This window comes from Schistocerca gregaria, chromosome 7 (assembly GCF_023897955.1).
Source record: "Schistocerca gregaria isolate iqSchGreg1 chromosome 7, iqSchGreg1.2, whole genome shotgun sequence".
Lineage (NCBI taxonomy): Eukaryota > Metazoa > Arthropoda > Insecta > Orthoptera > Acrididae > Schistocerca > Schistocerca gregaria.
Window position 1 is genome coordinate 557,468,951 of NC_064926.1, and position 26,029 is coordinate 557,494,979.

At 41.2% G+C, this 26,029-nt stretch overlaps 1 protein-coding gene across 1 annotated transcript in view; it reads left to right on the top strand.

Moving 5' to 3' along the window:
* LOC126282475 (uncharacterized) overlaps positions 1-26,029 on the top strand; it is a 392,608-nt gene that overhangs the window by 341,800 nt on the left and 24,779 nt on the right. The window contains exon 4 of the mRNA XM_049982132.1: positions 16,331-16,527. Coding sequence (XP_049838089.1) covers positions 16,331-16,527 — 197 coding nt within the window. The remainder of the gene's footprint in view (positions 1-16,330; positions 16,528-26,029) is intronic.

Consider the following 26,029-nt stretch of genomic DNA (forward strand, 5'->3'; position numbering starts at 1 on the left):
GTAAATAAAGTTAGCTGATATTTTGTTGCATTATGTTAGAACTCAACCACATCATCGGTAGTTTTCGGTAAAAATCGGAAATAATAAGTAGGTTATTTCAATGACGAACGTACATCTCTGACTACACTACACACCTATCTTTCACGGCATGGTATTTTCATGTTGAGATTCTTTGACTTCGCCAACCGACAGGCATTGTGTCACATCCTGACGTAAGTTAGGCTTTCGGCTACGCTAAAGGTCAATCTGTCAGCACATCTCCCAATCACCATTTCCAAAACAACTCTAATCAATTTCTATCTTCCGGCGAAAGAAATCATTACATTTAGCTATTGTTATTGACTACGACTAACATCACTGAGCTGCAAACATCCGCCACAACACTAGAGCTGCAGATACCGTAAGTACACTTTAGCAACTAGTTTGCACAGGAGACTAATATAAATAATCCCAGCGTGTCTAATTCTTCTATATTACTCACCTTTTACTAACATTACAAAATGATTCACATTATATTAACAAACCTAACGAAACCTCGCACAATGACATCTGCTTTCGATAAAGTCTGGAAACAAATTGGCACTATTTCTTGTAATTTTCAAACGTCTTCTTGACCTTGATCGAGAGTTCAAGTCGAGGTGTTACAAAACATATAAGCACGCAAGCGCACAGCAACCGCAAAAGCGCTCCAAAAGAACATAAATTCTGATGTGAATCATGTATCGAAACTGAATAATTTAGTCACAGATGCTGCCGGTGTAGTACAACACGAGACCTACTGTAAAACAGATAAGATCTTAAGCTCCAAAATTAGTAAAAATATTGCTTATCTGACTTTCAGTTTCACTTAAATAGCAATGGATGGGCAAGGTAATTTTCGTAATATACACGGTTCTGATATGCTTGCCTTTGAATGAGATGATAACGTACAACCCAAAAGTAAACAAATGCAAGGTGAGTCGTTGGCCGTCAGTTGCCGTGCACACCCACCGGCGGTTGTTACACGTGGAGACAGGCCCTTCTAAAGCAAGAAGCCAGTATCTAGCGAGAGGCAGAAGTACACTGCCCCCCCCCCCAAATAAAAAAAATCCTCGCAAATAAAACTCGTATCCTAAACAGACGAATTAATAGCGAGTCGAGGGTGAAATAATCGCTTCTGTACGTCAGAACGGCATTGACCCCGCTACCCAGGACATTCGAAGAGTTTACAAGGATTACGGGACTCCATCGGGGGTGAAGGTGGTTGCAGCAAGACAAACGGCACGCACATGAACTCGTCGCAGAAGGCATTTTTACATCCCATTGCTGCACTGCCGTCGATTTTTTATTAGAAATAGGATTTTATTAACCAATTGACCTTTTAGTCTGCTCCCTTGTTTGTTTATAAGTAGTCCTGTTTTCGAAAATATTCTTTCACTGGGAACAGAACTTGCAAGTGCTGCAAGATATTTTTTTACCACGAGAGCTAGACCTGGGTAACTGTTTTCAATTTTTTGCAGTAGTGTGAAGGATTATCCGTGCGTTGTAGGTACGGTTCTTGCAAATATCGTTGTACCTCCAGGTTGTGCTATCACAACCGCTTTTCTTTAGATTTTTATTGGAAACCTCTTCATCGAAAGAAGCCCATAAGGAACTACTGGGGTTTTGTACGAAATGGTACTCGTGGCTTGTGTCGTTAGCCGCCGAATAAGTAGATCGTACGGTCTGTACCACGTTTGTGCACTCTGCAATTATGCTTGAAACGGCATGTTTTGAATGAATGGGATTCGTAAATGGTAACGTTTTGAATCTTGGGTCGAGAACTGTGGCAACGCCATATACTTTGTTTCTATTAATCCTAGCCGGGCTGTTAGTGACTTGTGCAGATGTTGCTGTAGCTGTTGCGCTGTCGTGGTAGCCCACTTCCCATTGCATGTGGTTAGGATTAGCTGTCTGATTATTGAAATAGCTTTCGAAAGAGAGGTGTAGTTTTCAGTTGATATTTCACTTGTTACCACTACAAATGGCTGTAGTACACATAAACATTTGCTCAACATTCGCCACTCGTCAGCTGTGAGGTTCACTACACCTGAATACAAAGTTGATAAACAGGCTGCAATGCATTCCTTTTGTTCCATTAGACGTTGTAGCCTATAAAACGTACTGTTCCATCGGGTTTCGGTTTCGTGAATCAATTTATGACCAGGTGTTTTTATTAGATCCTGGATCTCATGGAGTTTTTCATCAGCATTGCAACTTGTTTTAAAATAGCTAACAATTTTTCTGGCCTTTTCCCGCATTATGTAGAGCTCACCGTTACTGTTCAAAGGACTTTTCACAACTAAATTGATGGTGTGTGCTAAACAAGGCACATGTTGCATATCTGTGTTGCCACTGTGAATAAGTTTTACGGCTGCCGTCATGTTACTGGTGTTGTCAGCTGTGATGCTTACAACTTTGTTTTCAATGTTCCATTTTGAAATCACGTTATCTAACGCCTCACTAATATTTAGCGCTGTATGCTTTTCCGGGAAACGGAATGTCTCGAGAGCTAAAGCTTTCAGGCACCAATTAGTGTTAACGAAATGACCAGTTACAGCAATATATGCCTCACTATTGAGTGAGGCCCAAATATCGGTCGTTAAAGAAACACAAGTAGAGTCTTCCACGGCCAAGTTTACAACCTCTTTCTGTTTATGGTAATCGTCCTCAAACATGAGGCGCAACTTTTTTCTATTTGGTATCGAGTACTGTGGGTCCAACAGTGAAACAAAACGTCGAAAACCAGTGTCCTCGACGACTGAAAGCGGTTGAGAATCGTCTGTTATCATGGCCACTAGTGCTTCGTGTAGCTGTTGCTGCCGTTAACTTCCCTCTATGAAGAGAAACGTAAGATTTAGATCAGTGCTCCTGCAAGGGGATACGTTATGCTCGACAATTAGTCCAATAAAATTACATATCGTATCGTGCAAAAGCTAGGATAGTATAGGTTTGATTTTGGGGTATGTTGTAGATTATCGGAGTACGATTAAAAAATCAATGTTTTTTAAGCGTGGCTGACCGCTTCGGACACTATCCGAACTTTTGCACGGAATTCACGTACCTGGATATTTTGTCTGCGCCGGCCGTTGTGGCCATGTGGTTCTAGGCGCTTCAGTCTGGAGACGCGCGACCCCTACGGTCGCAGGTTCGAATCATACCTCGGGCATGGATATGTGTGATGTCCTTAGGTTAGTTAGGTTTAATTAGTTCTAAGTTCTAGGGGAATGATGACCCCAGATGTTAAGTCCCATAGTGCTCAGAGCCATTTGAACCATTTTTTATATTTTGTCTGCCTCGCACTATTGGAAGAATGAGCTTCTGTATCCACGGACGTCACTGTTTTATTGCTCAATAAATTGTGCAGTTCAAGATGTCTAATCATGCCCATTGTATTTTTTGATACGTTACGGAGATTTTTACGACAAATATTGCAAGTAACGTTATCTCCATCCTCCGTAAAGCATTGTCAGCACCATGACGTTCGTTTTCGAGTGTCCATATTGATTTGAATAACAACTTTACTCGAATGAAACCTGAGACATAGTACAGTGCTCGTCATTTACGGCGGCCGAGTTTAGGTTCGTTCTGCGCATCTGACGTCACAATGTCAGCCAATGAACATAGAATGACGTTGCCAGAGCTCGACTGCAGTGCAGAGCACGGACGAGTGTCTTCAGTTTCAGAAACGTTCAGTCATAAATAAAGTAACTGAGCAAAAGGAATGTCTTGATAGCAGACTTTCTTTTACAGAAAGTTTGGAAAAACATTCTTTATAACAATTGCTTAATATTCTATTAATTAAACAAGCAATAAACCTCCTAATTCAGGTGATAGCAAGGAGTGGTGTTTGTATCATTTTCACGAACCGCTTTTTCGCAATAAAGAACAGCAGTAATTGTTTATTTCCTATCGCACTTTGACGAAACGTGAGTGATTCATAGTCATAGCAAGAGTATTTGTCAGTATTTTGCGTATTATATCAGAGTCCTCCACGAAGTCTGCTAAATGACGAGTTGCGTTAGCGTAATGGTTAAGGTGTTTGGCTGCAAAGCGAATTGTTCTGAGTTCAAACCTTTTGCGGTGCTTAATATTTTCTTTATTTAAAAACAATATCGAAGTGTCTTACTTCATGAATCTTATTCGTTTGACTGTAATTTTTTTGAAATTTCTAGTGCTTTGTCTCTTCATTATAATCATAATAAGTTTTCATTTTTTCTAATTTTGTCGTCTAATATTTCTTTTCCCAGCAATTAAAAACAGTGAAAAGGTACACATACAATGTTCATGTTATCTCTTTTGTTTGTATATCTTCTCTTCCGCAGTCGCTGTTTTATTATTCATAATGAGATATTTTGTTTTGCGCAGCATTAAAAATATTATTTACAGCAGAATTTCGGCTCGTACGTTGCCGAGCTACTTGATTGTCTGACGCAATTCTTTGCTTCGCTGCTTTGGCAACATCATATTCAATGTCTTCGTCGACTGCTCTATGTTTTGGCAAGTATTTGCTGTCCGTTGTGACAAACACAAATTGTTTACGCACTGCGCCTCACTGACAATATATTTTAGTTTCTATGTTTTATTACGTCCACAATTCAGTTTTGTGTACTTCGCCAACTTTGTTTTAATCAGAACTTTTTAGAAAAAAGCGAAATGACTCTGGTATAAAAAAAACTTTTATTACAGTCGCGAAAGACGGAATATTTCTCAATATTACATACGACGTCTATCTGGTACTTAACTGAGATATTGTTATACAGTAAATTTTATACGAAATTTAGGTATCTTGTCCTCATTTCATTCCCAACTTTGTGGCAACTAAAATCGACCATACGGAAGTATACGCTATGGACTTTTACCTCTGCAAACTCTTCAAAATTTCGTGCCATGGTTTACTACATCTAATGCTGCACAAATAACTGCGTTGAACATCGAAACAAAATTAAGTCATTTATGGGGGGAAGGTATCAGTCAAGAAGATGTGTAAAAACCAAATTTTTGGACCAAGTAGTGTTTGTGAAATCGAATGATAAGTGTGTCAAAGCAGTCGGAACACCATGTGCCAGCACAGGCGAGCACTGCAGTGATGACAAAATCGCGCACAGCGCGGAATGCGGGGAGCACGTCTCTGTATCAGCGAAAGGGTTAATGCGGCCGTGGTGACTTTACTTCATAAACAGCGCTCCCCCCTAAATGTAAGTTTGTGAACTATACTATACTATGGCGCTGCTTCTGTTGGCGCGTACAACTGGCAACGCAGCAATCTCCCGCGTCTGGGAGGGGCGAGCCGCCGAGATAAAAGAATTGAAGTATAGTTACGAGCACAGCGAGCGTGTTTGTCTAGCGGCGGCATTCAATTGATTAAACAAGAGCGGCGCGGCGTATGTCGTCGCAGGCAACTGGCGCGCAGCGGCATACGCCGCCGAGCCGTTTCTCGTGAGCTTCTCGAGAACTGTTTGAGAAGGAGAGGCTCGAGGAATGCTCGAGTCGCCGCGCCTCGCCACCCCATAGTGGGCGTACCTCAGCAGTGCTGTCTCGGATGCAGCAGCTTCACGTCGTTGTTTCGCAGCTGGCACTGCCTCGCCCAGCTGAGGCGGCTGTAGACACTCTGCGACTCGGCGCCTAGTAGGACGCAGCCAGCAGGAAGAACACCGGCGGTATTTCGGCAGCAGCCAACACGCAGCGGACGCCGTTTCAAAGAATGTCTGTGTCGACATCTTAGCGTGGCCAGTGGCCAGCTTCTGTACTGTGACGCCCCTTCCCTCCTTCTGCACTCGCCGAGACGAGACGCGACTCGTAACGATGTTCGGTCCCGTCAGTGTAACGCGGAACAGCACCTGTAACTCTCGTAAGAACTCAACTGCTCGCGTGGTTTAGCAGTATTGTCATCTGTCCGCAACAGTCTTCTCAGTTTGTTCGAACTGGTAAACTGAAATCGTTAATTTTTATTTTTATGCCCGGTTAGTTTCGTGATGAAATGAAATATTGATTCTTGATTTCATCATTACCGTCGTTTTCCACATCATACATAGCGAGGATGAAATTTTTCTGTCTGCTATTCTGTTGCCATGCCGTTTCTACGTCAAGTTATTAAAAACGGTCCGACATAACTCCAGAGATAACTTATGTTGGTGTAAAAGTTTTTTTTTTTTTTAATACGCCGTAATACTGGTTTAAACTAACAACTCTTCACTGTCCATTATTCATGTACTCTCTTAGTCACTTAAAATGTTTAAAGAGTTAAGCGACACGTAAGGTTTACCTTTTTACTCAGAGTTTATTGTTCTTTCTGTAATTAATTGTTTGTCCCTACAACACAAGCACACCGAGATATCATTCAAGTTTAAATTCTGTTCAGTTCAGCACTCGTGACGCTGACGACAACTTTTGACTAATCGACCTGTCTTTTTTCGTGTCTTCGTTTTATTGTGTCCTACTCAAGACTACGAATTGTTTTTCTGTCGTTGATCCATTGCTCTCAAGATTTGTAACTGTTCATCAGTACGAAGGCTAAGTCAGTCCGATAAACCAATATGAGTCAATCGAAGTCTAACACTCGTCTTACTATACCGTCGCGTTGAGAACGCTAAAGATTAACTTTCATCAGTCGAATGACTGAGCAATACTTCCGTCTCTACCTCACAAATTGTAAAACTTCCAAAACTGAAACAATCGAATAGCGTTTGCGTCCAGACAACTATCGCAAAAGTACTCTAGAGCGATTCAAGAGCAACAAACTAACTGAACATTTTCACGTCCGAGTTGCATTGTAGTCGTATTGAATTTCCTTTTCGATGCGGCTACAAGTCTCTTCCATGGTAAATGTTATCTTTGAATTACTTTCTTGGATTTAACCTTCGTTAATATGAATATTCTATAGATATTTGATAAAGAATCTATGATAATCCTTTGATTTTATCTCCCCTTTCTGTATGCTATTCTCAGTATTTGAATAATATAGGTGTTAATCAAAATATTACCAGTGTAGATTTTATTGTCAATAGTTGCCATCACTGTCAAGATGACTCACAGCGAAGGGCTGTCAGTGGCACAATACGCCGCTCTTCAGCCGAGTGACATGACAACTAAAATAAGAATAAAATGTTACATACATAAGGCGATAAAAAAGGGGAACATAAAACAGGAGTAATTCCATCCACTTTAAATAAAAATTTTACCTCACCCTCTAAGATTTTGCTGGAAGTTGGTATACTTATAGTGGGTGCTGAAACTAAGAAAAATACCAAATTTCAATTTTTTACCTCAAACCATTCCTGAAATATGGTCATGTAAACGTTTCAAAAACTGGCCAAAAATGTGTGAACGTGCTTTTTAAAAATTGCCCTAGGAGCTGCCCCAATTTAGCTACAGAACTGGGAAAGGTGTCATTTTGCAGCATTTTTCATGTTCTTTCCAGTGATAGACAAAAACCATAGCTTCCAGTTAATAACCTTTTTCAAAATGGTAATTAATATTTTGATTTAATTTTTTTACAAAATATTTCCATAACTACTTCATACTGTTATAAATCACAAGGCAAAATATAAATGTGGGATGATGATGGGTTCATTGTTAAGAAAATTATTTGGGGCTCTTGTTTTTCACTAATGGCCTTAGTTTGACCAAACTGTCTTTAAGGTAGTATGTCAGTAGAGGACTGTATGCATAGGGCTTGATGTCTGTACAATAATTCAGAGACTGGAGTCATTGTTGAGATGATTAAGTCTGCATTGTTACCTTCTAAGCCTTTGTGTGCCTACAGCATTATTGTGCACAGTGGTTTTAGTGCATATCAATTGTTACCTCTGTGTTGCCCAGTAATATTAACCTATTATATTAAAGAGTTCGTTTACAAGTAAATCTATACATTGAAGGACAGTTTATAAGTGGTTTTTGTATAAATATGGAGCCAAGTAAAAGGTGCAGTGCTGTAAGAGTGCAGTGTTGTAATCCATTGAAGAAGTCAAATCATTTTATTAGAGACAGAAAAAAACTGAAAAATGTCACAACATGGATGCCCAAATTATTTCTTCAAATACCAAGTGGTGCCAAGATTTGTGATAAATGTAGGAAAGATGTAACCAAATTTAAAAATACACCAGAGCCCATCAGTGATGAAAGTGTTGAAGAAGAATCTTCTGATTCAGAGATAATCATCCGAGACCAAGACCCTGACTTCACTCCAGCTTCTGTAACTGTTAAAACATGTAACACAACACTTCAAGAACTAGGTGAGTCCCCAGTTGACAAGAGAAAACTAACATCTATGCATTACGCCAAATCAAAAGTGAAGAAAATCTCATCAATGACACGTATACTTTTTGTTACTCCTGGGATTTCTTCGTCAGAAACTGATACTGATGAATCCATTCTTGAAAATCTTGAAAGAAACTTTAAAAATTCTATAAGTAGAGTAAAAAACTAATGATTCTTACAAGTTTACCAGAAAAGTGGTCAGGAAAATAATGAGGAAATTTAATGCTCCTAATTACATTGTTCGGCAGTCCAAAAAATTTTGAAAGAGAAGGTCCAAACCCAAAAGCAGGAAAGTGTTTACCAACAGAAACTGTGAAAACTGCACATTCATTTTATGACAATGATGAAGTTAGCAGGGCAATTCCAGGAATTAAAAATTGTGTGAAAATTACAGAAACAAGTGGAAATAAAACAAAAATATCAAAAAGTCTTATTTTGTGTAACCTTAAAGAAGCTTACAAGCATTTTAAAGACAAGTTGCTGAGTTGAGACCAAAACATCGTGTATTAGCTGGCCGGAGTGGCACACACACTGTCTGTGTTTGCACTACTCACTAAAACATAAAATTAATGATAGAAAATGCCAAACTAAATACAGTAACAAACAGAAGCTTAAACAATTATAACCAGTGCATTGCAAAAATGCTTTTCAACCCATCATCAGTTGATTACAACATGAGAAACTGTGAATACTGCCCAGGATAAACTGTCATATGTAAAATTTTAAAAGACTCTTTTCATGAAAACTTAATTGAACAAGTTCAGTTCTGACAGTGGATGTCAGTTGACTGATGTAATCTGAAAATTGTTCAGAAAACTTCTGAAGAATTCATAGATTTATTTTGTAGTAAGATGTCGACTTTGATTCGGCATGACTTCATTGCCAACAACTACGAACATTCCTTAACTCCACAAGAGAAACCTTATGGAATCTGAATTTGGTGTCATACGTGATTTTTCAGAAAATTATAGTATAGTTCTACAGGATGAAGTTCAGAGTTTCCACTGGACAAGACAACAGATTCATCCTTTTGTTATATATTACAAACAGGAAGGCAAAATTGAGCATATGACCTTTGTCATTGTTTCTGATTGCCTGGAGCACAATACAACTGCGGTTTACATCTTTCAAAAGAAGCTAATTTCATATCTAACAAATAAATTTCAAAAGATTCCAAAAATATATACTATTATTCTGACGGTCCTGCCGCTCAGTGTAAAAATAAGAAAAACTTCCTGAACTTTTGCCTTCATGAGGAAGACTTCAACATAAAAGTTGAGTGGCACTTTTCAGCCACAGCACATGGGAAAGGGCCTTGTGATGGAGTAGGAGGTTCAGTAAAGAGACTGCCAGGTCGTGCAAGTTTGCAAAGGCCATACCAAAATCAGATCCAAACCGCACGAGATCTATTTGAGTGGGAAGTAGATAATATCACAAATATTGATTTTGCATATTCCACTCAAGAAGACTACGCTGCTTCAGAAATATTCTTAAAAAGCCGACTTGAAGAGGCATTGGCAATCAATGGAACACAGCAATTTCAAACTATCATTCCCAACACTACACCAAAATTAAAAGTCTAACACTTCTCAGGTGATATCCAGAGTTGGGAGAGGGAAGTAACTACATCACCAGAGAAACGGAAGTTAGAAGATGTATCAGGCTATGTCATCACTGTATATGGCAAAAACTGGTGGCTTGGGTAGATTTTAGAAAAAAATGAAGAACTTAATGAAGTGAAAATAACTTTACTTCATCCATGTGGACCAGCTAAGTCATTCTATTATCCTACACATGGAGATGTCCTGTGGGTGTCAGTTGTGGATGTTCTTACAAAAGTGAATCCATTTATTCAGACAGGGAGAACATACATTATTAATGAAAGTGATGTAAACCAAACCCAGTCAAAAGAAACTTCCTGGCAGATTAAAATTGTGTGCCCGACCGAGACTCAAACTCAGGACCTTTGCCTTTCGCCGGCAAGTGCTCTACCAACTGAGCTACCGAAGCATGACTCACCCCATGTATTCACAGCTTTACTTCTGCCAGTACCTCGTCTCCTACCTTCCAAACTTTACAGAAGGTCTCCTGCGAATCTTGCAGAACTAGCACTCCTGAAAGAAAGGATATTGCGGAGACATGGCATAGCCACAGCCTGGGGGATGTTTCTAGAATGAGATTTTCACTCTGCAGCGGAGTGTGCGCTGATATGAAACTTCGTGGCAGACTAAAACTGTGTCCCTGACCGAGACTCAAATTCAGGACCTTTGCCTTTCGCAGGCATTCCGCTGCAGAGTGAAAATCTCATTCAAACCCAGTCAGCTTTATTATAATGTAATATATGAAATTCCAAGACAATTTATTGGGAAACTGCTTTCAACTCAAAACTTAATTTTTGTCCCAGGTTAGTGTTAATGTATATTTTATAGAAAGTTGTTTCAAAATTATTGTTAGTGCCTATTGTGTTAAATTTAGCTATGTGCAGATACCTGTTACTCAAAAACAAGCATTACATATTTAATTTGTTTAATAGTTCCATTTCAAACATCATGGACCAGAACTATTATGTAAATACTTGTAGTTATTCATACTTTATTTCGGTTTGTAATTAAATGCTCAATTTCTTGTTTTTGTTATAGCGGTTAATATACTGTTAGTGAAGTTGAATGAAATTAAAATAAGCAATCAACTAAATTATAAAATATGCTGATTACTTTTGGATTAATAAGGTGATGTTTTGATATTTCTAATACTTTTTTTACTTACCTTTCAGTATATTTTAAAGAAACTCCTCTTTGTTAAAGATCAATTTGGTCAAACTAGGGCTGTTAGTGAAAAACAAGAGTCCAGAAATTTTTTTCAACTATGAACCCATCATCATCCCAGATTTATATTTTGCCATGTGATTTACGATAGTATTAAGTAGTTATGGAAATATTTAGAAAATTTTTAATTATGTACATTTTGTAAAGAAATTAAATCAAAATATTAATTACCATTTTGAAAAAGGTTATTAATTATGTTTTTTCTATCACTGGAAGGAGCATGAAAAATGCTGCAAAATGACACCATTCCCAGTTCTCTAGCTCAATTAGGGCAGGTCCTATGGCAATTTAAAAAAAGTCCTTTCACACATTTTTGGCCAGTTTTTGAAAAGTTTACATGACCATATTTCAGGAATGGTTTGTGGTAAAAAGTTGAAATTTCGTATTTTTCTTAGTTTCAGCACCCACTATAAGTATACCAACTTTCAGCAAAATCTAAGAGAGTGAGGTAAAATAGGTGTGTTGATTTGACATGGAATGACTCTGTAGAGTAAATGGAGAAAATGGAGGTAAGAATATACTGACATAGAGACGTTCATGGGGCACAGTTAAAAAAGTCAGCAAAAAGTTAAAAAATACAGTTGGCGATTCTTAAAACACAGAGAAGACACTGAATTGACATGGACAGGTTAAAAGTCGGCCACAATATTAAAACACTCCAGAACAATACACTTAAAACCTTCTTGTACACACACGGCGAAGAAGAAAACTGCCAGGTGGGACCTGCCGAGTGAAAGGTCAGAGAGGATGGAAAAGGGGTGGAGTACAAGGAGCAGCAGAGGTAGCGGCGGGATGAAGAGAGTAGGGGAGTCAGCGGGTACACGGAGAGGCTGGAGACACATGAGTTGGGAGATGAAGAGGGAAGACAGGGCAGGAGGGAGTGCAGAGGCACTGAAAGTTGGCACAAGAGAGGGAGGGGGAGTAGGAGGGGGAAGCCGCTCAGGAGGAGGGATGGAGAGGAGAGGGAGCCCTGAGGAAGAGGCAGGAAGATGGGGTTAGAGTTGGTAGGAAGGGTAGATGTCAGGGCAAAGCTCATCTTCTAGGAGGGGTAGATGGTGGAAGTTGCGTTGGGAAAAGAGATGGAGTGTGTGGAGATGGAGAGAGGGTGGGACACAACGGTAAAGGTGCGGCAACTGGTTGGGGATGGAGAGGAAGAGAGACTCCATGGGGTGAGAGGGATCAAGGCGGCGGACAATATATAGTGTGTGGATGTGTTCAAGGAAAAGGAGAAGGTGGGGGAAGGGGATGAGGTCATAGAGAATGTGCGTGGGGGACGGAAGGCGGATGCGTAAGGCGAGGCGGAGCGCATGGCGTTCGAGGATTTGGAGAGCTTTATAGCTGGGAGGGGCGGAAATCGAAGCTACGCTGGCATAACAGAGGATGGGGCGGATCAAGGATTTGTAGGTGTGAAGGATGGTGGAAGGTTGCAGATCCCATCTCTGGCCAGAAGGTTTCAGGAGGTGGAGGCGGTTGTGAGCTTTGTTTTGGGTGGTAAGGAGATGTGGAGTCCAGGTGAGGTGGCGGTCGAGTGTGAGGCCAAGGTATGTGAGGGTAGGAGTGAGGTGGATAGGACGGCCATAAATGGTGAGGTAGACATCATGGAGGCGGAAGGAGCGGGTGGTGCGGCCTATGACGATCGCCTGGGCCTTGGAGGGTTGGATACGAAGGAACCACTGGTTGCACCAAGCGGTGAATTGGTCAAGGTGGGTTTGCAGGGTACGTAGGGACCGTTGAAGGGTAGGATAAAGGACTAGGAAGGCGGTGTCATCGGCAAACTGGAGAAGATTAACAGGTGGAAGACTAACACTTCGTATGGGCTTAAATAGCATACCGAGATCACGTGAATAGACGGCAACACCCCAGCGGCGATTAACGGCATTTAATACAGTTTATTATACGTAATTACTAGTCACCTTGGTTTAACACAAATTTAAGTGACAGTAAATAACAGAAAACGCAACCATTTCATTTAAAAAGAGTTAAAATTATAGTGTTGACTATAAAATAATAACAAATGTTCCACAGTCAACTCGTAAAATTCGCAAAAGTATATTACATTATGTGTCATAATACACTCCTGGAAATTGAAATAAGAACACCGTGAATTCCTTGTCCCAGGAAGGGGAAACTTTATTGACACATTCCTGGGGTCAGATACATCACATGGTCACACTGACAGAACCACAGGCACATAGACACAGGCAACAGAGCATGCACAATGTCGGCACTAGTACTGTGTATATCCACCTTTCGCAGCAATGCAGGCTGCTATTTTCCCATGGAGACGATCGTAAAGATGCTGGATGTACTCCTGTGGAACGGCTTGCCATGCCATTTCCACCTGGCGCCTCAGTTGGACCAGCGTTCGTGCTGGACGTGCAGACCGCGTGAGACGACGCTTCATCCAGTCCCAAACATGCTCAATGGGGGACAGATCGGGAGATCTTGCTGGCCAGGGTAGTTGACTTACACCTTCTAGAGCACGTTGGGTGGCACGGGATACATGCAGACGTGCATTGTCCTGTTGGAACAGCAAGTTCCCTTGCCGGTCTAGGAATGGTAGAACGATGGGTTCGATGACGGTTTGGATGTACCGTGCACTATTCAGTGTCTCCTCGACGATCACCAGAGGTGTACGGCCAGTGTAAGAGATCGCTCCCCACACCATGATGCCGGGTGTTGGCCCTGTGTGCCTCGGTCGTATGCAGTCCTGATTGTGGCCCTCACCTGCACGGCGCCAAACACGCACACGACCATCATTGGCAGCAAAGCGGAAGCGACTCTCATCGCTGTAGACGACACGTCTCCGTTCGTCCCTCCATTCACGCCTGTCGCGACACCACTGGAGGCGGGCTGCACGATGTTGGGGCGTGAGCGGAAGACGGCCTAACGGTGTGCGGGACCGTAGCCCAGCTTCATGGAGACGGTTGCGAATGGTCCTCGCCGATACCCCAGGAGCAACAGTGTCCTTAATTTGCTGGGAAGTGGCGGTGCGGTCCCCTACGGCACTGCGTAGGATCCTACGGTCTTGGCGTGCATCCGTGCGTCGCTGCGGTCCGGTCCCAGGTCGACGGGCACGTGCACCTTCCGCCGACCACTGGCGACAACATCGATGTACTGTGGAGATCTCACGCCCCACGTGTTGAGCAATTCGGCGGTACGTCCACCCGGCCTCCCGCATGCCCACTATACGCCCTCGCTCAAAGTCCGTCAACTGCACATACGGTTCACGTCCACGCTGTCGCGGCATGCTACCAGTGTTAAAGACTGCGATGAAGCTCCGTATGCCACGGCAAACTGACTGACACTGACGGCGGCGGTGCACAAATGCTGCGCAGCTAGCGCCATTCGACGGCCAACACCGCGGTTCCTGGTGTGTCCGCTGTGCCGTGCGTGTGGTCATTGCTTCTACAGCGCTCTCGCAGTGTCCGGAGCAAGTATGGTGGGTCTGACACACCGGTGTCAATGTGTTCTTTTTTCCATTTCCAGGAGTGTATAAAGTAAAACAATCTGTGACACACAAAAAGTGGTGTCGACTTGTATTGCAATGTACATTTACGTAGAAGACATTTGAGTCAATTTACTAAACCTGCTGATATGGAAGGACTACAACGCCCCCTACTGCTTGTGGTGAGGACGCCGTCGCCATGGATTACAAAGCGTGTATCAGGCGCCCTCTGGTCTGTGTAGCGAGGGCGCCGTCGTCATGGTAGCAGCTGGTGTGTTCATATGGTGTTATCTTTGCCCTGGTCACGGCGTCCGTTGCCGTGGTAGCGCTATGTCATGGCTCTTCATCCACAGAGAAGTTGTCACTTATTTGAGGTTGCGGTAATTGCGACAATCAAGAATAACGTAAAAAGTCTAAAGATAAGATAAAAGTTAACGAATCTTCTTGAGACAGACTTAAGTTTTAACAATTTTTCATTTAATGATCAGATATATCAACAGAAAGACGGCCTAGCTATGGGCAATTCACTGGCAGGAACGATAGCCGACATTTTCATCAATATAAAGAAGTTATATTTTTGAAAGATCATCCGTGCATACGCCAGAAAATTATATAGTATAAGCGATATTTTGATGACATTCTAATATTATTTAACGGTACAATAAAGGAGATAAATAATTTGACGGAAATGTTGAACAGCATACACCGAATACTTACTTTCACGGTTCAACATGAACAACATAAATCTATAAATTATTTAGACCTAACTATTTTTAACGATAATGGACACCACAACTTTGGCATCTAACGGAAACCTACCACTGCAGATACCATTATCCCTACAACGTCATGCCACCCAAATAGATATAAAAAAGCTTTCTTCTTCACAATGATACACAGGTTGAACAGAATACCACTAACACCAGACCAGAGACAGAAGGAGATTAACATCTTAAAGCAAATTGCGATATCAAATGGATATAACGCAAGTATAGTAGAGACGATACAACAGAAAATACACGGCAAACAGCCGAAAATACCCGACAAGAGAACTTTTGCGAAGATGGGGACTATATCAGATAAGATAAACAAACTTCAAGAATTCGTATGTTACGATTGCTTTCTCTACAAATATCATATCTAATAGTCTTAGGCGTAGTATAGGAGATGTTAAAAACAAGACGCTTGCTAAATCAGGTATTTATAAATTGACTTGCAAAGATTGTACCAAAATTTACATCTGGCAAACAGGTAGAAGTTTTAATACCAGATTTAAAGAACATACTACTGGAACAGCACATAATAAATCGCTCTTCGGACAGCATTTAGATATGGAAAAACATGCAGAAATCATTATAAGGGAAAATCTTAAGATACTGCATGTAACCCAAATGGACCTTATTACAGGACTACTCACGACTGTGCAGTTGCATCAATGTGCCGCTTGGACTAGAATCAGCTTGTAGACCAAGGTCAAAGATAATGTGCCCACGCAAGCCCTAGGGGTTGCCACATCTTGCAAAGAAAATCAATCTCATTACTTCATTCTCGCACCTCGTATAGGGGCTGAACCAAGAATACTCCAAGATATACCACAACAAAGTCTGCATTTTTTCAAGTAACACTCGGCGAGAAGCATAAAATGTGTTACCTCACTTATTAAATACCGCTCGTAATTTAATGTTTGTTGCACGGTGTTGCAATTGCAGTGGCCAGTACTGCATGTGTGGACGTAGATGTACATTTGGGATGCTGAGCAGGGCGCCTCGTGTGCCTGCAGGTGCGAGCCGCCGCAGGAGTGGGGCGGGCCGTGGTCGCTGCGCAGCCTGCTGCTGGAGTCGCAGCCCACGGCTGGAGCTGGAGCTGGAGCGTCGGTGCGCGCCACGCTGGTGACGCACGTGTACGTGGACGAGTGGTGCGCGCTGCCCCTCTACTCGGTCGCCGTGGTCGCCACGCTGCTGCAGGAGCGCCGCCAGGGTGAGTCGCGGCCGCCAGGGTCGTCTCTCACTAGTTCTGTGTGGTGTGCGTGCTGTGGGACCTTCCGTACACACACCATCAGTTATTTGACTTGTCGCTCTAACGACGTAGGCGAGTGTCAGCAACATGTCTCGTGGTCTTTTTATCTTCTGCCGTTAGGTCAGACGATAGAAATACCACTTGCACGCTTAGAGTAGCAGATTGACAGTGACTAACTTTAAACAGAACTTGATTAATTTTCACACACATTTATTAAAATAATAAAAAGCATAGACATTACGTAACTTGGTTCTGGATGCTGTTTACAATTGACAATCTGAAGTTCCTTTGGTCTTGGAACGTTAATCTTATTCTCATATATCTCTGATACTTCACAAAGTGTCTATTCATTTATCTTCATGGCTATGTACAGGAGTATGGTAATCCTATTAGGTGCAGACTGAAACTTGACTATAGACTGGTACAGACAGGTGCAGATAAATGCAGACTAATGCAGACTGACTAATCGGAGGTCTGTACACTCATTATAATACCTCGGGCATTCAGGTATCACTGCGCGTGCGTGATCCGCGAGGAGAAAAGGTTCTACGTTAGCAGCAATCTCATTGGCTGCGTTACATATTAATATGCGGATAGGCGGAAGCAGAATTTTGTCCGTATCTATGGCAGCGCCATCTCGTAGTGCGAAGATGAACAAGCGCCGTGCCTGCACTGTTATGCTTAGCGGGGCGCCCTCTAGTGGGAAAGTTGTGTACGCGCTGACTACGCGGAACTATGTACACAACATTTTGCGTGTCATCCCAGTCGAGTGTTAGAGTGCATACAGTAGTATTCGGTCTCTAGTGGTGCAGAAGTCGCGGTGCGGGAGGGGACAGAGGTAGTGATGTGGGCTCCCATGCCATCGTGGGAGCACGGTAAGAGAGATACAGTTTGTAAGCGACCAGGGGCAACTATTTTCTTTCAGCCAGCACTGTGCATTGTTTCATCGCTCTGGGACCAGGCTCATCAAATTAGAACACATGAAATATTAGCTCACTTTATTACAGTCAGTTCCACAAGTAAGTGTACGCTGTTATCTGCCTGAAATAAAAGGCACTATTATAAATAGCTTGGCATCTTTGCCGTCTCTCCGGTAAATCATCCACGTTTCCAACCCCCAAATATCGTTTGACCCACTTCGCAACGAATGTTATTCGACTTTCTAAGAATTTTAGCGGCAGCTGCATATGAAAGCTTTGGTCCCTGTGGATGATTTACGAGGAGCACTGTCTCGTGACACTTCACATACTCGTATTTTGCACTCATTGTAAACTGCAACCAACAAAAAAAATGGAAATGAGCGTTTGGCGTCATTGGCCGGGAGGCCCCTTGTGGGGCATGTCTGGCCACCTTGTTGTAGGTCTTATTACATTCGACGACCACATTGGGGAACCTGCTCGCCGGATGGGGATGAAATGATGATGAAGACAACACAACACCCAGTTCCTGAGTGGAGAAAATTTCCGAGCCAGCCGGGAATCGAACCCGGGCCCGTTGGATGGCACTCCATCACACTGACCCATTTTTTGTATTTTTTTAAATATTTGTTCGTTGCATTTTCTCGGGGCGGATGTCGTAAGACATCCGTTTAAGTTCGTTGTTGATCGATTAACTCAGTTTTTTTTATTACAGAGACCAGCTAACCCTCTGACCAAACACGCCGAGCTACTGTGCCGACACCACTCAGTTATCGGGGTGGACTAACCGACAAAACAAAACAGTCAGTTCTCACAGTGTTTATCAATACACTGCAAAATCGCACTGATTACAGATTCGGGACCACTACCAGAGATGTCACTCCAGAAGTTACATTGAAAATTATGGCGTTCACTTTCTTGTGGATCTGACTGTACATAAATAAATAGAAGATTTATTTGACATTGATACACTTCTTCTCCACTGGAGTACTGGATAACTGACAAATGTCATGGATTAGCAAAGCATCACTTGATGCACTAACTAACTAACAGTTCTGTTGCAGTACAGCGTTCCATATTTGACTAAATAATTCCAACAGAAACTTTAACTATCACGTTGGTCCTATGTTACGATGCTGACTCCTTCAGATGAGACCACGAACTGGGGCAGAGCTCTCACAGACTCATCTCTATATTGACCTCAGTCTGAGGATGCTGCTATGGTGTAATCTTCAGGTGCCCTCTCGTACATCGTTGTGGACTGCAGCGAGATCACACTAATGTCTGTGGTACGATTTGCGTTGCCAACTTTAGTATGGCAAAGCGATGTCAATACGATACCACACGGCTCTAGAGCAGTGGTCGCCAAACTTAGGAAACTTCTGAGCTACCGTGTCGTTTTTACATCCCACTTTGAGCTGCCACAATATACTAGAACAGGGACAAGAACTTTAAAAAAAACTTACATTTGTTTGTTGCCTAGAAACTTTTCAGATTTTACAAAAGCTTTAAATACTGAAAAAATGCCCTACCCCGTAGAGCCTTCTGTTAGTGGTATAATTTTTACCAGTTCCTCTACTATTTCTAAATTTTCAAAAACCGTTCTTGGAAAACGGCCAACTGAACCGCAGAAACTGTATCAGTCGGTTAGTCCAGTTGGTGGGGGAAAAAAAGTTGCAGCGATCAAAATCAGTTTTATGTTGTGAAATAACGTCAGAACTGGTAACCTCAACCATTCTCATTATTGTATTTGCAGAAAGCTGTACAGTTTTAATAGCAAACATTACCTCAATTTCATTTTTGAAACTATCAACTGAAACAGTTTTGATTCATTCGCTTCGTAAGATTTCTTATTCTGTGCAATAATTTTTGACGCTCTAAATGACGCCTTAGTTGCTGCTTTGTCGTTGTCTGACGGTTTAAAAAAAGTCGGTTGTAGAGTATTACGTTTGTATTTTAGCTGCCTCACTTTTTCCCCAACAGCAGGATCGAGTGGGAAATCTTGTTCAATCCCTGATGAACACTTCAGAAGTTACGTTCGACGTTCCCTTTGTTCCCATCTGATCCACTTGCACAGCAGAGGCAGCACATTTGTCCTTTACCTGGGTTAAGAAGTATTCGGTTTCCCTCTCCAAATGAAAGTGATAAGTTTTTTTGTGTTTTGCATAAAAATGCCAATATTAGAACAAACCTAACTTAATATCAATGCGTAAATCAAACTATGCACGTTAGCAAATGTCTGATATATACTCGAAAAACATAACATACACAACGTCACACAATACAATCAATTATCAGGCTGAGAAAGTGGTATCCTATGACTATAATATCAAAGAATCACTCAAATAAATACCTGTCTGTAACAATTTGTAGGGATGTGAAATGAATGATAAGTTACGTTCAGATATGGGTAAAGCAGCTGGTAGACTTCGGCTTATTGGCAGAATACTGGGGAAATACAATCAGTGTACTAAAGACATTCCTTACAAATCACTCGTGTAACCCATCCTAACATATTGCTCAAGTGTGTGGGACCCATAGCAGATAGGACTATCCGGGGATATTGAACGTATACAGAGAAAGACAGCACGAATGGTGACAGGTATGTTTAATCCATGGGGGAGTGTCACAGGGATACTGAAGGAACTCAAGTAGCAGACTCTTGAAGACATACGTAAACTACCCCTAAAAAGTCTGTTAACAAAGTTTCAAGAATCGGCTTTAAACAATTACTCTACGGATGTGCTACATTCTCCTACGTGTCGCTCACACAGGGATCGAGAAGATAGAATTTAAATAATTATTGCACGCACACAGGCATTCAAACAATCATTCTTCCCACGCTAAGAAACCATAATAACTGGTGCAGTGGTACGTACCCTCTGCCATGCACCTCAAAGTGGTTTGCAGGGTATAGATGGAAATGAAGATGTAGGATCTTGTTTGACAATTGCAGGTTTGCGGGAGAAACAAACAGTTGCCGTCGTGACTGCGGTCTGACGTGTGAGCCCAGCGGAGCAATCCAGAATGGCCAACCTGCGCGTCACTGCCATCCACTGGCAGTTTCCCCGCAAACTAGCGGTAGATCCTGTCGACGATGTGGCGATCACTGTTCTACAACTTAAGCCTTCACACGAACCCCTGTCTGACATAACTTCCATGCCACAGCTAGCGAGTCTGCAAATGATCGTAGTAACAGGTTATGGCAGGACAACCAATAATTCGACAAGTCAAACATTTATTATTAACAACACAATTTGTTACAGGAGTACACTGAAATTACAGAAGAAGGAGCGATTTATTTTCGCCTGACTTTATTTATTCCTCTTGTTGTGTTAAAATTAGCTTATTTGATAATAACACAGTGGGGTTTACGCAGTTTAATTTCATTAACATTTTAATATAGTTGCAACTACGACAGAAACCCGAAACAGTCCGTCATTAAGCAGGCAATTGAGGACAAGTCAGGTCAGTAGTTTACACTCTGTACAAAAATTAATGCGTGATTCCTTCACTGATGTTGCTTCAAACCCATACTAAGTCTCATTTGATTATCCATCGATGGACCTTCAATAATTACATTATTTCATTGAACACTCTGTAGTTGTTCTTATATCACAGTAGATAAGGAAGTTTTGCATGTTAACTCTATGGCAGCATACTCTCTGCTTTGCCTGTTACCATGAGCCAAAGACTCACTTTGATATCTTGATCCTTTCATGAGATATGAGGGATGTTGCGAATATTTCACTTTCACTCTATCGTTTGCACACGCGACTGGAAGTGAATGCACTACATACAGTTTATTTTCTGGGGACTGAAGATAGATAGATCTCGTCTCGAGTTTTAAAAAAATCAATATGGTATGTACATTTTGTGTACAGCAATGTATAGCCTAAGTCTTCCAAACGCAAAATTATACTGACCCCTATTTTTCATTATAAACTATTCGAATTTTGTGCAGTACTGTTGCTACGTATAGAAATTTCAGTCACTATGACCACTATCGAAATTATAAGTTGCAGTGCAGCCAGCAGGCGCAAGCCTCCATTCCCACAGTGTGGTCGACCGAGGGAAGAGAATCTTTCGGTCACAACAGACGGAACTCACAACTCGGTGTGCTACAATGTACTGAGACGGCCGACCCTTTGCAACAGAGGGCTGCACTTGAGCAGTGATAGGGTGACTAGATGCAGACGCTTAAAAAAAGAGGACAAATAGCTTCAAAAAAAGGAAGACAAAGTTAGAAAATGGGCACACATGAAAACATACGCTCAAATTTAATAAATGAATTAATTAATAGACATAATATACACTCTTTAACTTTTATTGGTACTTCTTGGCAGATCCAATTTTCTGTAGACGTGTAGGCTTGCTTAGCAGATAGTATAAAGAGATACATAGTAAATTTCTTTTAAATTATACTGGACCATGAACGTGCCTTTAACAGATTCAAGGTTCAGCCTATTCCTGTCATTAGTCCACTGTGTTGTAATGAGCGGAAACACTCTTTCTGCATTTGCATTGGCCCCTGAAACATTGAAAAATATTCGGCAAGCCTTAACAATTCTGAAATAAAATCAACACACTCACTTTCACAAAAATACTTGGCCCATTTTTAACTACAAGATCAGGATCGTTACAATTTTGATTTAGAAATTGCCTAAAATTACAGAATTGGTCAAAACATTTTAAATCTTCAGTTTCAAAAGCTGCAAATTCATCTTGCAAATGCAAAAGGCTATTTTCTGCATCATTACAGTTAACACCTTTTTTAATAACCATCCATGTGGAACAAGAAAAGTAGTCAAATGTATAGAGCCATCGTTTTAAATGTTCATGGCACGATTTATATAGCAACATAGCTTCTTCCATTAAAAGTTTAACTTTTTTATCAAAGCCACACTCCGAATCAACAAAGAGATTGTCAACAAACAGCAAATCACACTCATACATGAGTACTGAGTCCACGACATGATGTCTACAATGCTAAGCCAAGACAGTGTGAATTTGGAACTGAAAATAATGAACGAAATTTTAAATAACCGATATATGCACTCGCTTGTGGATCGATCTATCATCTGTAGTGAAATATCGATAAAATCGACTATCCTACTGCCACCTGTAGATAAGGAATATAAGAAATGAGCAATAGGACGCGAATGATTGCAAATATAATGTTATTACGCTCAACTTTGCGTCAACATTGCATGAACTTTACTGACACCTTCTGACAGTAACGTCCGCAACTCGTGGTCTTGCGGTAGCGTTCTCGCTTCCCGCGCAAAGGGTCCCGGGTTCGATTCCCGGCGGGATTAGGGATTTTTACTGCCTCGAGATGACTGGGTGTTGTTGTGTCGTCTTCATCATCATCAGTCATCCCCATTACGGTCGGAGGAAGGCAATGGCAAACCACCTGCACTAGGACCTTGCCTAGTACGGCGGTGAGAGTCCCTCGCATTGCCTCCTATGCTTTTCGGAGTATGATCATCATCTGCCAGCAATACGTGTCACATGTAGGACGTGTTGAGTAGTGCTTATCTCGGCTGACTCCGGCATCACATTGCGAGAAGGAGAATAATCTAAAAATAGACGCGGACCCCAGATAAAAAGGAGAACATGTCTGGATTTATCCTGACGTCTGGTCACCGTACCCGGTGCTGAGGACGAGGATGTGTTTCTGCAGTCAGGTACTTACGTGTTCCATTGGTCAATCATCCGGTAACCGTTATGATGTGGAACGTATGAAGCGCATAAGAAACGTACACATGAATCAAGCGCTTTTTTTTAAGCTTAAAATTTTTATTATGTAACCTATTCCTTTAATGACAAAAAATGGGTACAGTATACCTATATATTTATATATTCCTGTGCGAGACGTCATCTATGATATAGAAGGAGTTGTCGAGGAGATATGATTTCAATTTATTTTAAACTATTACTGCTGTCTGTCAGGCATTTTATTTCATATGGTAATTTATGGAAAAGTTTCACAGCAGCACATCTTATCCCCTTCCGTGCCAAAGATAGGTGAAGTAGAGGATAGTGCGAACCTTCCTTTCTTGTGGTAATATAATCATGACTATCACTGTTGTTTTTAAACTGGTCCATGTTGTTGAGAACAAATTTCTTTACTGAGTAAACGTACTGTGAGGCTGTTGTAAGAATTCCTAACCTTTTAAACAGATGCCTATAAGATGTGTGACAATGAGCCCCACACATTATTCTAACCACTTTCTTTTGAGCAGTGAATACTTTTTCCTAAGTGTTGAGTTACCCCTAAATATTAATACGTGTGACATCAGAGAGTGAAAATATGCAAACTATGTTAGCCTGCTAATTTCTATATCTTCAAAATTGGCAGTTATTCTGAGTGCAAATGTTGCTGAAGCTATTCGCTTTAGGAGATCCAAAATATGAATTTTCCAGTTACAATTTTCATCTACATGTACACACAAAAACTTAGTACGCTCTACCCTGACTACTGACTTCTGCTGATGTGTTATATTTACTGAAGGAACTGTACTCCTTGCAGTAGAAAATTGGATGTACTGTGATTTTTCAAAGTCCAGAGCAAGCCCATTCACAAAAGCCCAACCAATAACTTTTCCAAAGACATTACTTGTATCGCTTTTTATTGGAGTTTCTTTTACTGGATTAATGACGATGCTTGTATCATCAGCAAACAGTGTCAGTTTAGCTTCTTATTTCAGATAAGAATGGAGGTCATTCACATATATGCCAGGAACAGAATGGGACCCATGATCTTACCCTGTGGAACACCTAATGTAATTTCACCCCAGTTAGTTGAAGTGGGAAACTGCCTTGAATCACTTCAACCATGTAAAGAAACAGTTCGGTAGATATGACTTAAACCACTCGTATGCTTTTCCATTTATACCATAGAATTGTAATCTCTGTAATGTAATGTCATGGTTCACACCATCAAACGCTTTGGATGAGTCACAGAAAATTCCTATTTTTGACACTTTACTATTTAAAGGTTATATTATGTTGGCAGTGAAACTGTATATTGCTGCCGGCCGGAGTGGCCAAGTGGTTCTAGGCGCTATAGTCCGGAACCGCGTGACGGCTACGGTCGTAGGTTCGAATCCTGCCTCGGGCATGTATGTGTGTGTTGCCCTTAGGTTAGTTAGGTTTAAGTAGTTCTAAGTTATAGGGGACTGATGACCTCAGCAATTAAGTCCCACAATGCTCACAGCCATTGTTTGTATACTGCTGTCTCAGTGGAACAGCATGTTTGAAATCAAAACTGTGATTTGCTAAGTATCCCATTACTGCTGAGATGGCTAACCACTCTTGAATAGAATATTTTGTCGATGATTTTTGAAAATGCTTTAAGCAGAGGTCAAGTTATCTTGGATAAGCTCAACAGGGTAGTTATTGTTTCCAAACTATAATAACAATGTGGTGGCTCACACTGTAGGTATCATGTGGCTTTTTGCAGTTGACGATTGTAGCATTTCTTTCTCTAGGAACCAATCTTTATTCCTACAGAATACCGGTCATTTTCCGTGTTCCACTGTCCGTGTTAGACTCTGATAAAACATATACCGCACTAGACTAATTTGAGACTGCTCTGTGGATTGAGCACATAAAATTCCACTTGAAATATCATTTTCTTTGTGATGGGAAACAAACTGACGCCTTCTGCCAGTACTACATGTCACATGAAGGACGTATGGAGTAGTATTCAACTTACGAGACCAGACCGCTGTTACCATTATGGCAAGGCCGACTCATCTAGGGCAAAGGAGGGTTTTGGAAAACATTTTGTATTTTGTATAAAAACTTAGTCACAGATTTTGGATTCACATGTTTTTTACCTATGCAGTATCTAAACATTCATGGTGGTGTCTGATTGTACTATATCGTGTCTCCCTACCACTTTCGCGCAACGACGCTCTGAGCGTGTTTTTTAGGGAATTAACTAGTTTGAACCTGGGACCTGTTGCTGGTAAGGAGACGCCAGACCACACATGACATGTAGAATTCAGAAGAGTTCAGTGAGACTAGCGATGATATAACCAAATACTAAATGATCTCAGCGTCAGCTCCACTGCACTCCCTGTAAAAGAATCTTAATTCTAACTAAATATAGTGGAAAGGGTTCAAGGCTTTCCTATTTTTAGTTAGCTGGTAAAATAACGTCGAAAAAGCAGTTAAGTTTACCATTGGAAACTTTATTCTACTCACAAAACATCATTTATAAATTGCACCATTGATAAAAGGAAATGTTTTAATACAGGATGGTAAAAACCAACTGCGTTCAACAAAAATGTGAACGAATATTCCCTGAATGGGTTTCCAAGTTCTACAATCGATCGAAGGATGACCTATGCCATATCACATCTATAATCTAGGTTAAATTTAAGTTTCACAAAAGAAAAAACTATCAAAATGGTCTACAGTGACCCTCAATTATCTTTAATTACTTATCTAACTTGTCGTAAATTACAGTGGCTGATGTGGCTTCTCAATAACTATAAAATAGAAAAATCATCGCGTTTCAGATCTTTACCTCA